General features: G+C 36.3%; 1 protein-coding gene across 1 annotated transcript in view; it reads right to left on the reverse strand.

Annotated features, from left to right (window-relative positions):
• The window catches only part of PTPRK (protein tyrosine phosphatase, receptor type K), a 472,216-nt gene that overhangs the window by 82,483 nt on the left and 376,924 nt on the right, over positions 1–12,809 (reverse strand). Inside the window, exons 9-12 of the mRNA XM_015557792.1 lie at positions 12,089–12,198; positions 10,841–11,042; positions 6,718–6,823; positions 70–343 (exon numbers count right to left, since the gene is read on the reverse strand). Of these exons, the coding sequence (XP_015413278.1) occupies positions 70–343; positions 6,718–6,823; positions 10,841–11,042; positions 12,089–12,198 (692 nt within the window). The remainder of the gene's footprint in view (positions 1–69; positions 344–6,717; positions 6,824–10,840; positions 11,043–12,088; positions 12,199–12,809) is intronic.

Consider the following 12,809-nt stretch of genomic DNA (forward strand, 5'->3'; position numbering starts at 1 on the left):
AGTGTTTATAAAATTTGACTGTGGCGTTGCCTCCGGGCAGTGAACAAGCAGAACTTGGAGGAGGCTTACCTTCTCCACACTGCTCATTGCCTGGAAATAGATGTTGTATCCTTTGCGTGGTGCCAGAGGGGGGTTCCAAAAGCCCTGATAGGTCCTGTTGTCCCCCACTGTGAAGGGGGCAGGTTCAGGAAGATTCCCGGGGGGCAGCTCAGCCGCAAAGTAGTAGGGCGCACCCCCGCTCATGGCGTTTTGGTAGGTGATGGGAACCTGGTAGCATTCCATGGCCCCCGCTTCTCGCTTGGTTCGGTGTGGGTGCAACTCCTCCACCACAATCTGATAAGCACTTTTGGGGAAAGAGAAGATAAAGCGCACATTTAGAGAGGCTACATACTAAGTGTTCTCAACAGAAGAATGAAGTACTGGATAATGACGGGCAACACCTCACAAGCCTCTGAAGTCAGTCTGAACACCCTGCTGTCTTGCTTTCAGCTATTTTGCCCTGAGGCAGAGTTGCACATGGATGCTAACCCCACCATGATGCTTAAGGGAGTGAAAAAAGTTTTAAAAAGTCAGCATAGAGCTCTACACACTTTTCACTGTTGAGAAGTGAGTCACCCTAAGAGGGAACCTGACATTAACCAGAGACACAAAATGAATTATTTGTCTGATATTGTGAAATGTTTAAAGTTAACATTTTCCTTTGAAATGAAGGCATGGAAGGCCCAGCTCCAAGACCCGGGAGCAGAATGGCCGGCCCGGGGCAGAGCCCATGGCACCCGTCTGCAGAGTCAGGAGACAGAATGTGCTGGGGTCCTCCCACGCGTGACCTTGGCTCCACCTCGCTGTGGCTCACAGCCATGCGGATCCAAAGCACCAGTGACGCGCTGCCACACGGGCACAGATGGACAGAAATCTGTCCTCGCCACCGAAATAGACTGCCTCTTCCGTCTACAGTTGTTAATAATAAAATGTTACAAATTGCAGAAGCAGATGGCATTTGGCCTATTAAATCTCAAACCTAAACCTTTCAATGTCTTCCTTAAATGTCTTAAACTTTTCTGTAATAGCTGTTATATTACAGAGCAAAGGGGAAAAAAAATGCAATTTTAAAATCAAGATCTGCCTGACCACTTATATTATTTTTTTTATAAATTTCTCAAACTGCTATATTAGTAATATCCTTTCTCCATAGGCCATTCTTTAGGCAAACATTTTTAGGAAATGCATCCCCAAGAAAGTTATTAATATATTTATATATCAGTAAAGAATGTAAAAGAATTATGTTTCAGAATTCTAGAAAGTTATTGGAAAGCGACTTGTGGTCCCATACAGAAAATGAATGTGAATAGCTGTGTGTAGAGCGGCATGCTTGACTCTGAGTCTCCAGGAAAATATGTCAATCAATACAGGGAAAATAGGTGCGGTTAAATGGATTTCCAGAGGAAATGGACCATTTGCTTTAATGAACTTCCATAAAAAGGAAAAGGAAGAATGCAAGCAGATAGAAAGACACAGACACACACACACACACACACACTCATACACACACACACACACACACACACGGCAGGGGGTAGGGGGAGGGATTGAATCTGCCTCTATGACTATTAAAACAAATTTCATACCAGTTTAAAGTCAGCTATGAAATTCTAGTTTAATATAAACTGTGTTATACCCACAGACAGAAGACCTTCATATATTTAACAAAGAGCTTTATAAATTCATTTTCCCCCTTAATTATTCAAGTTCCAATTTCCCATTAAAATAGTGCCAAGAAATTGGTAGGTTGGTATCTATCTTCTTTCCCTTGGAAATAGTATGAACCTTTTATTAATGCCAGAAATTCAGATATGGGCAAGTAAGTCTATGTTATTTGAAATTACATGACCTGCGTCATTTTCTAGATCTCTGCCAGGCTGGGTCTGCAAGCTCCTAGAACTGCTCTTTACAACATACATGCTCTCCGAGGGGTCCATGGAGGAGCCTCTTGTTAATTTTAAGATATAAGAAATACGAAGCATAGAGAGAGAGAAAAAAAGATCATGGCTGGCATATGCCATATTAAGCAGACCTAGTATTCTTTTCCTGTGCATTTTCAATTTAGAATCCATATCTAATAATATACATTTGCATATTTGGTAGATACATACATATATGTAGAGTAAACCCACACACACACACACATTCAGTCTTAACTAATTCTATTAAATTGACACAGGTAGGACATTACAAAAATAAGAAATTTCATTCAAAACAGCTCACCTTTCCAGATCTACAAGGAGCAAAGCAAACAGCTGCTCTTGGAGGAGAGGTGAAGGAAGAAAAAGCACAAGCTGTCCTTTGGGAGGGACCTCATTGAACTTAAGATGGACCTAAGCTAAAAGTGATTAAACTCATTTAAAAAATAATATATTTTCCTTTCATTGTTCAATTTGTCTGTGCCAGCTGTTCTCCAACCATATTATTTTACTTAGTTTGGACAGTTCCTTTTCCCTTTCTACTCTCTTATTTATCAATACGAATTAATTAAAGTACCGAAAACAAGGAATGAGAAATCAAATTAAAAGTGATTTGACTGATTGCATGAAATGGGCCTGTGCTTTCTCATCCTCGTGGTTGTCTAATTACCTAATGGTACTTAATTCTAGCTAGATTTAAATATTATTTGAGCTTAGTACTCTAGCAATTTAAAATATTCCAAAGTCACTTGAAGAGCTTATTCACTCTACCCATATTTCATATATTCCCCATTCCTTTTAATTACATTTAAAAAATATTTCTACAATTAAGTTAAAATCAATTTACTGGCATTATGAATCTTCACTCAAAAGTCAAAATAGGATTTCCTTATATTAAAAAACTAAAAATGATTTCACTACACAATAATCCATTGTGATTAAACACCAGAATGTAATCATTTTTAATTTTGCGGGAGGCCAAATAATGACATTTCATCATACAATTTCTCTTCCGTTTATAAGACTGTAAAAAAATGTACAAAGGGATTTTGACATTAGCTCAAAAAGTGAGTATATGATACATCTGGTAGATAGTTTCCTTGATGAAATGCTTAAAAATGTTGGAGGTGAATCCAAAATTATCAATGACAGCCTGCCATGGATTTTCCAACTACTACTAACTAAACTATCTATGAATCTGACTAGTTTCAGCTTGCACACCTTAGTGATACCAAATAACAAATTTTGTACAATTCATACTCCCTCTTTTTTAAAAAATTTAAAATGTCTCTCTACAACTTCAGGAGATTTTCTCCAGTTCCAATGTCTGACAATTTTCTTATAAACAGCCTTCCGAAGATCAGAGCCACCACTGCCAACATTTTGATGATCTAGAGTAAAGGTTTAATTTTCATCTTGGTTGCCATCATATTTCCTGTTCTTCATCTCTGAGTCACAAAGCTCAAAATCGTGGCATTAACTTTAACAAGGCCCATTTTTTACCTGTTTTACTTCCCTTGTAATATACCACCTGGGGGCACACACCAAATTACCTTATGTGGGTTTCTATTCCAAGTACCCAGCTCTGCACCTAGCACATACTGAATGCTATTGGATGAATGACTTTATAGAAACATTGAGGAACAAACTCTACCCAACAGGTGCTATGACAGAGGCTCTTGGAAATGGAGTTTGTTTGACATTAGCAAGGCCAGAGCAGAAATAATTAGATATTTCACTGGAGTTGGGACAAATGGATGGTGAAATGCAGTCTGGCAGAGTCTGTAAAGTAAGGAAAGATAGATCCTAGTATTTAGAGCTTATGATAGCAAACAAAGGTAACTGATGGATGCTCTCAGGAGGTTGAGCTAGGTGCTAAATGGATATGGCTTTTATTGGGAGGAGAGGAGTTGAGCCACAGACTGGCAATGGCAACAAGCATTTACAAAGAAGAGATTCTGATAGACTGACAGAAAGAAACTGGGTGGAAAGTAAAGGAGTTTTAAGGACCTCAAGGTAGTAATAAGGATCCAATAAAAGATTTGAAGTACCAGACCATATATATATATAGTGCTTTGGAATTTTTTTATTACATCAAGTTTGGCCCCTCATTTTCAAAGAAATTGGAGTAGTGGACAAGTTAAGTGCCAAGATAAGGCTCCCGTTACTAGTGGCAATGCCGAAGATGGGAACATGGTCAGAGGAAAGAAGACAGGGTGATATGACTAGAGGACTTAAAAAGCAAAGGAGGCTGGATTCATCTGAGGCCAAAATGCCTGACTAGATCAGTCTGATTCTACCACCAGGCCACCACCTATGGGTGATACCAAATACATGAACAGATCATTTTTTTTTTTAAAGGAGCTTGGCCAGTGTGGCTCAGTTGTTGAGCATTGACCTATGAACCAGGAGGTCATGGTTCGACTCCTGGTTAGGGCACATGCCAGGTTGCAGGCTCGATCCCCAATGTGGGGTGTGCAGGAGGCAGATGATCAATGATTCCTTCTCATCATTGATATTTCTATCTCTATCTCCATCTCCCTTCCCCTCTGAAACTAAAAAATATATGTCTTAAAACAACACACCTAAAAATGGAAATAAGATTAGATTATCAGTTGGAAAACAGATTTTTTTTTCCTGGTAGTAATATTAGTTTAAAATACTTTTTATTTGTTTATATATCATTTATTTCTTCTCGTAGTATTAAATTTATTTGAGAACTTATCTTCGAAGTGTAAAACTGGTATTTCTCAGACATTGGGCTCAATTTCAGAAAAGGACAAATGCCTTTCCAATAAGTACAAAGAGGTGCATGTCTGTGTCAGAAAAAGAGAATATGATTATCAAGGATTATTTTTGCATAATCATGAATTCAGACTGTGTGGATTTTTGGTAATTAATATTTTTGTATTAAATAAAAAAGTAGAAGAAAGACATTTGATTTAATTCAACAAATTGTCTGAACACCAGCTATGAGCAAAGGATTTACAAGGCTGCAGGCAGTTCTCATTGTCCATGACACATAGGGAGACAGGCTCTGTGTTTCGTTGTGATCATTTTAATCATTGATTGACGATGCCTAGCACCATGCCTGACACGTAATACCTGGTCAGTCAATATCTGTGCAATAAATTGATTAAATGATTAAAGAGTTAGTGTATGCTATGTTATATAGATAAATAATACACTGTGTTTCCAACTTACACTAAATAAAGCTGAATTCACTCAAATATCTAACTCTTATAAGATAAATGGAAATACCTGGCAGCTCATCTAAAAAACAGTAGCAGAACTGAACACCTACAAAGTAAATTTTATCACAGGTGGGACGTGTGAATGATCCTGACTACTTGTCAATAGAAAAAGATATTGAATGAAAGCATTTTCTCCTTCTACTTTGGATCAGCCATCAGGCTCACAGTTCATCAATTCATGAATAGCACTGCATCCTTACTTTGCCTTTTCAAGTACCTAGTGTTTCCCCAGGTGTTTATACTACAAGAGTATCTGGTCAGATTTCTTTTCCTCTGCTGTGGTATGCCGAGGCATTTTAGCCAGACAGACTCGGAGAGTTTTCTTAATGAACTAACGCTGTTTTATCAATATATATATTTTTAATTACAAATACTTCTTTCTTTCTAGTGACATAGAATAATCTGAATGGTTAGTATATGCTTATAAGGCTAAATGCATTCATTTTACACATAAAGATTAACTTTACTTTTTTTTTTTAAAATATATTTTATTGATTGTTTACAGAGAGGAAGGGAGAGAGATAGAGAGTTAGAAACATCGATGAGAGAGAAACATAGATCAGCTGCCTCCTGCACATCCCCCACTGGGGAAGTGCCCGCAACCCAGGTACATGCCCCTGACCGGAACCGAACCCGGGACCCTTCAGTCCGCAGGCCGACGCTCCATCCACTGAGCCAAACCGGTCCCGGCAATTTTACTTTTTAATAAAGATGCAAACAACTTGAGATCACTCAAATATGAAATATCTGCACTATTTTTTGTGCCTTGATTTATCAATAGAAATATGAAAACAAAAGTATCCACAAACATCTGAAAATTTTTAATAGAATCTTGCATCAGTTTTAAATATTTATCTAAAATGGTTAGAATAATTTGACTCAATCCCTGAAAAGATAGCTCATAATTATATGGAAGATGAGGGTAAGATGGGGGATTTTAATATTGGAAAGATAAAGGAAATACAAATTAAATTTTAATATTTCCTATGGAATTCCTGATAAGCCACAACTTAGGAATTAAAAGGTCACATAGGCTACATTCATTCTACTTTTATTTTCTCAAAGCTTCCTATTTTTCAATCATTCATGTGAAATTATGCATAAAGGATCTGATGCATTGGATAGGAGGTATTTTCGCATTCTATTTCAAATACCTTCAAAACTCATATACCATAGATATCAACAGAGGAAGTGAAATGAAATGGGACAGGAAAAAAATAAAAGAGCAATGCTCTTAAATCAAGCAGCACAGAGAGGCGAATGATTGAATTCATAAATAACCCCTTAGCATTCTTCTCTTAACTACAAGTCTACCCTCAGGCTTTCTCCAAATGAAAAAAACAAACACAAAACAAAAGAGAAATAAAAGCTCCTGATAGTAATTGGCAAATGACTGTCTCAGAAATGATCCACTCACTACTAGTATATTAGCTGCTAAGTAACTATGAGAAAAGATCCCTCACTTTGGCTGTTTTTTCCTTTAACTATTGTTTTTCCCCTCTTACCTGATAGGGGCACCTTTGGCCTGTGCTGGTCTCAACAATACAGTTATTGTGGTGGCAGTTTCATTGAGAGAGGCATCAACTCCTTCATAGTCAGGCAGTGTTGGAGCTGATGAGTAATTAATGACCAAAAAAAAAAAAAAAAAGGGGAAAGGTTTCAATCAATTAACAGTAATATATCATAGTTCAGGTTGAATAAATGATCCTGACCAAGGAAAAACATCAATTTAATATTTAATTGTCTGAAATGATCCTTATTTTGTAGAATAATATATGCCTGAATGTTAACCCTGGGCATCGAGGACAGCAGAAGATGCAGAGCCAAGAATTATTGAAATCTAATTAATAATTTGGCAATTTGTGACACACCCCAAACACTTCGTGAAGCTGTTTTAGGTTTTCGTTTCCCAGAGTCCTTCAATTCAGCAATGATGGGATGGGATGAAGGTGGTAATAGTGGAGACCATGGGGAGCCCTGATAATGGAGCCGCACGTGGAGATGCGGAGATGGGAATGGCAGGAGTGCTGTAAAGGATGCCTGGAGAGGAGGTGCCCTTCATGAGCTAGTGGTTGTAACATGATCCCATATTAGTATTTGGGCCATTTTCACCACTGTGGTTACAACAGAAACATATCAAGGACGTGTGATGAATGGGAATGGGAACATTCGTTTTTATTTACCACAAACTAATACATTAGTTGCTAGACATCTGAAAAGAAGATATATTTTCAAAATATTTGATAATGTTGTGGGAGAGGGGAACTTCCTTCTCCAACTGGTTGAAAAATTAGCCTCAATTGGCTTTTAATTATTCCCATTTGGAAGGATGTTTGAGGGAGTCTATAATCTGTGAAATGTGTGCATTAGAATAACAGAACAAGTGGCATCTAATCAATTTTTGAAGTATTTCGTTCATTCATTGAACATTTACTGAATACATACAGTGAGCTCTAAATATAAAGGAAAGTGAAGTGTAGTCTCTTATATTAATAGAATTAAAAGGAGGGCATCATAGTTCATCAGAAATGAGAGTCATAAAAATTTATAGCAAAATATTTGGTGACCAAAAGAGGAAGACAGTTAATTTGCTAAAAGAGTGGTCTCCAAGCCACCTAGATGGCTTCTTAAAACACAAATTGCCAACACTTTCCTTCAGAGTTTCTGATGCAGTAGGTCTGGGGAGGGGCCTGATAATGTGCCTTTCTAGAGATTTTCCACATGACATTGTTGGGGTTGGTCTGGGGACCACACCTGGAGAGCACTACCTAAACTAGTGATGGGAAAAGGGAAGATGAAGCAGGGAAGGCTTTAGAGTTTGGGTGATGCTTAAGGTGAATGTTAAAAGAGTAAAAACTCACCAGAAAGAGAGCGCATATAATAAAACTCCAGAGAGAGAAAACAGTATGGTTGAAGACACCTAACATGAAATGAAAAGATGTGTTCTAATAACTGTAAGCAGTTTAATACACCTGAACTTTGTGTTCATAGGTAGGAGTGGAGAATGGAAGGAACTATACAAGGATGAGCCACAGATGCTAACCAGGCATGGATGATTGGATTTTATCCCACTAAATACATTAGACTAGAGGCCCGGTGCATGGATTCGTGCACTGGTGGGGTCCCTCGGCTGGCCTGCGGGGATCAGGCCCAAACCGGCTCTTCAACATCCCCCAAGGGGTCCTGATTGTAAGAGGGTGGTTCTTGGGTGACACACCCCGGAACTGGGCTCCCTCCTCTCTTCCAATATTATATCACTTTTTCTCTGTATCTGTCTCGCTTCTTTCATCTCACTTTACCCTAAATTTGGCAGTAACTGATGACTTATGGGCGTTTAGCTGCAAAATGCAATTATTTAGCAAACAGGATTTACTTAGCCTGGAATCTAGTCTGCCTAGTCCCTGCTCAATGTCAGGCTCCTGCCCTGGCCCTGTCGTGGTGGGGCCTCCTTCTTCCCACCTGAGCTGCTCCTTCGCCTCCTTCCCTCCAAGGAGGTTGCCTGCTGGTGCTAGTGCCCACCTGGAAGCAGGGATGCTGCGGCCAGTTTCCCAGCCAAGAGTGGTAGCGGGAAAATTTGCTGCCTCTACTGGAAATCAATATTAAGCGGTTGGGCCAGCATGGGCACCAGACATTGGGGCTGCAGTGTCCTGCATGTCTCATCATTTAGGTAACTGAGTCAAAAAGTTTCTGTAAGGGCCAGACTCATGACCTCTGCAATGGGCTAGAGACCTGGTGGGGAGCCAGACCCAAAGTGGAGAGCCAATGGGCTAGAAGTCCGGTTCGGGCGCATCACCCAAGAACCGCAGCTGCCAAGTCACCACAGCTTGGCGGCTTCTGCATTGAGTGTCTATCTCCTGGTGGTAAGTGGGCATCACAGCTACCAGTTGAATGGTCAGCTGGCCGGTTGGTCACTTAGGCTTTTATATATATAGATGGGGGGAAGGGACTTAAAAAAGAAATATATGTTGTATAAAGGCAAGGATACTTCTTAGAGAGATATTTCAATGATCTGTTTAAAATATTGTCTAATTAGAAAGAAAGGAAAAGTGACATTGCAAAGAGGAACATAATCTGAGAGTTATTTAGGAAGTAGAATCAATAGACATTATATACATATACAACTATATAAATTATGTCTCCAAGCATCATTTCTCCAATAACTTTATTTCATGTTTATTTAAACTACTTTTAAAATATCGAGGAATAGAACCACTGGACTCATTAGATAAATTACAGTAAGTTCTTAACCGTTCAAGTGATGCTTAGAACCACAATCATAAATTTTGTCAGCCTGAGCTTGAGTATTATATGTTCCCAAGATATAGTGGTTGCACCAAGTTTTTAAAGTTCCAATCGAGTACCCATGTACACAGGTTGCTTCAATTGGAAGTGCAATGAAATAATTTTTAAATTTTAAATGCTAAATGGGCATTTAGTCTTTAATTAGGGTCCAGTTGTTCAGTTCTATCAGTTTTACAAATTTATGAAAATTCTGTAGATATCTCTGTTGAAAGATATTAGTCATTTATAATACTACTGCTAATTCTAGAATGTAGGCAACATGTCTCACTATATCATGATATCACAAAGTCATATTTTCTAGTAAAGTGACAACAAATATTTTAAAGGGATTATAGTGCATACTGGAATAGCTAATTTTTCATGATATATATTTTTAATGTTTTTTAATTTTTCAAAACATTTCCAAATAACATTTTGGACTTAAAAATTATGTACCTTTCTTCTGATACAAATGTTACCAATTGAGAGCAATGATGAAATTTTTTTAATAATGTATTATTCCACTTTTATATGCAACTAGACATATAATAAAAAAAACATTAAAAGAATAACTTAGAAATGCAAAATTAGTATTTTAATATGTTAAGGGGTTAATATTTTCAGTGTTAACTCATTACATATATAATATATACTTATTTTACTAATCATAAACAAATTATATACAGAATTACATAAGCTGGATTTGGGGCATTTTACAATGGTAATTTCTGGCAAAAAATTAATAAGGTTTAATTGATGACTTGACTGAAGAAGTCACATCTGTAAACAATCTAGTCAAAAGTAAACTATTAAACTATGAGCTTAACATAATGAAAATTTAATTGTATTTGTTTATCAACCTAACACACTGCCATTGAAAAATCAAGATAAATTTATGTGAGATTCTAAGAGAAAGAAAAGTTCTTATTTGTTTAAAATGATCAGAATCTCAGTAAAAATGGAGCAGAGAGACAAAGATATATGTTACTAAGATAGTAGAGCGAGGGTCATCTTTAATAAAATCCCTTTTCAGTAAAGATATGATACCAGATAAAAACTCCTCAAAATTATTATAGGCTTATTATATATATATATATAGTGAACTTTGAAAGCTTTCTACTAAATTTATATATATTTTTAAAGACCACTGTTGATGAAAATTGACTATTTCAGATGCATTTGGGTTTGGACATATAACCAAGAATAATCTGTATTGAAATAATTATTTAAAGTGCCTTCGATCATGAATAATATCAAGGATTCAATACGTGAGAAAAACTATACTCAGTGTATATGTGATACTCTGTGACACACAATTACAAATCGATTCTTTAGTCATTTACATACCTGAGATATTGGTTGTCACATTGATGGCTGTGGCTGGCCCAAAGCCTTTGACGGTGCTGGCTTTTATGAAAAATTGGTATGTAGTTCCAGGATGGAGATGCATAAAGACATGGTGTGTGCTGTTCCATAAATTCGATACAGTCTGTGGAGGTCCAGCCACTGGAACTGCGGGATCAAAAGATCTTATGCTGCTGTAGCTAACCTGTTTTAAGAAATACATTTCCTATTACATATCCAATTTGTCATAATAAATTTTACATAAATCCTTTTAAATAAGATAGCATTAAAGGCCATTTGTGGAGTGAATCATATTTTAATTTCAGTTCTTTTCTTCTCATTTAATATGGTTACATCCTGTATTTATTATCACCATGATTGGACCAATATAGATTTATTTTCTTTTATTTAAAAAAGTGTACTTAAGTATAAATATATAATCTTATGTATATAATCTTATATTTTAATGCATATGAAATACAGAATATGTTCAACAAATGTTTGTTTTAATTAACTTAATCTATACTTTGTCCAATTTACATAAATTTTATTTAAATAGTATTTAAATATGATAATATAGTCACAAATTATGACTGCACTTGTGATTCCCATCGCCATGATGCACTCTGTAGCCATTAGAAATTTAAGCACTTTATGCTTTAATCAACACTGACTATGCAGGTATAGAAATACACACTTACACAATTAAAAAAAATCCATTCTTTTCTTCTTTAAAAATATTATATTTAAAAATAAGATGGTAATTTATATTTAAAGTTTAAATATAGTCAGACTTATAATATATATTATATTACATTATATTATATATTTTATATATACATATATATGTATATATATTTAGTATTAATCCCCTTCTATGAAACAACTGACATTCAATGGCCTTTCCTAAATCACAGTATGAAATGAATTGCTCAATTTTATAAAAATTCATTCTTTACAATCACCATTAAGTCTGCTTGAAAGGGCCAATCCTGCTTTTCTAAAACAACTGCAAAAATAAACATATATTTACTTTAAGAATTTGAAAATTCTAGGTGCCATACAATATTTATTTTGATACTAAATTTTGGGATCAAGGAATATCTAGTTAAAAGAGAGGAGAAATAGTAATTATTTTAATCTCTTAATCCTCACTCATTTTCCCCTATTTCCCTTTTCCTTTTCCTCTCCGTTTTCCTTTTACTTTCCCTTTAATCCACATTTCAATTAACTTCCTTGTCCTCCCAATACCTCATATTGGGTGATGACTCCATTTGGATCCAGAGGCTCTTTCCAGTTCAAGAAAATCTTATTTTCGAAGGATGTTCCTTGAAGAGAATTGACAGGTACAGGACCAGGCACTACAAATACATATATTTAGTTATAAGAATTCTTACATCAAAAAACAGAAAAAAGTACACTACAGAAGCTAGCAACCAAGTTGAAAATAAATATGTCTTTAAAAAGAAAATAAGCTTATATGAGCAGTTTTAAGCTTCTAACACAGATAATATACAAATGCAAAATTATTTTATATAAAAGTATATTCTATCACTTAGGGAGCTGAGTAAATTATCTAGTTTACTCCATTAATAGGCCTCTCATAACTTAAAATCTCATTTGTGATTTGTTTCATGAACAGAGCTGTGTTTTCCAGAAAGGTACTTTGAAGATTATAAGACCCAAAAGAGTCTCTATAAACAAAGTTCATGCAATAATGAAACATAATAATTAACACTCTTTAGACTAGGGAGTGAAATTATATAGTACCGAATTGAAATGCTCCACAGTCAGCAGCATTAAGCTACTTAACAGATAAACAGCTCAAGAAAGTGGCCTCGTGTATCTGAAATCAGGTAACTAGAAGACAGGAAGCCCATGGCTAAAACTCAGGTCCACAGGACTCTACGCTCTTCATGCTGCCAAACTGTAAGGCTGTTACCAAAGTTGCTGATCTACTGAGGAGATCACA

Source organism: Myotis davidii, unplaced genomic scaffold, assembly GCF_000327345.1.
Source record: "Myotis davidii unplaced genomic scaffold, ASM32734v1 scaffold147, whole genome shotgun sequence".
Lineage (NCBI taxonomy): Eukaryota > Metazoa > Chordata > Mammalia > Chiroptera > Vespertilionidae > Myotis > Myotis davidii.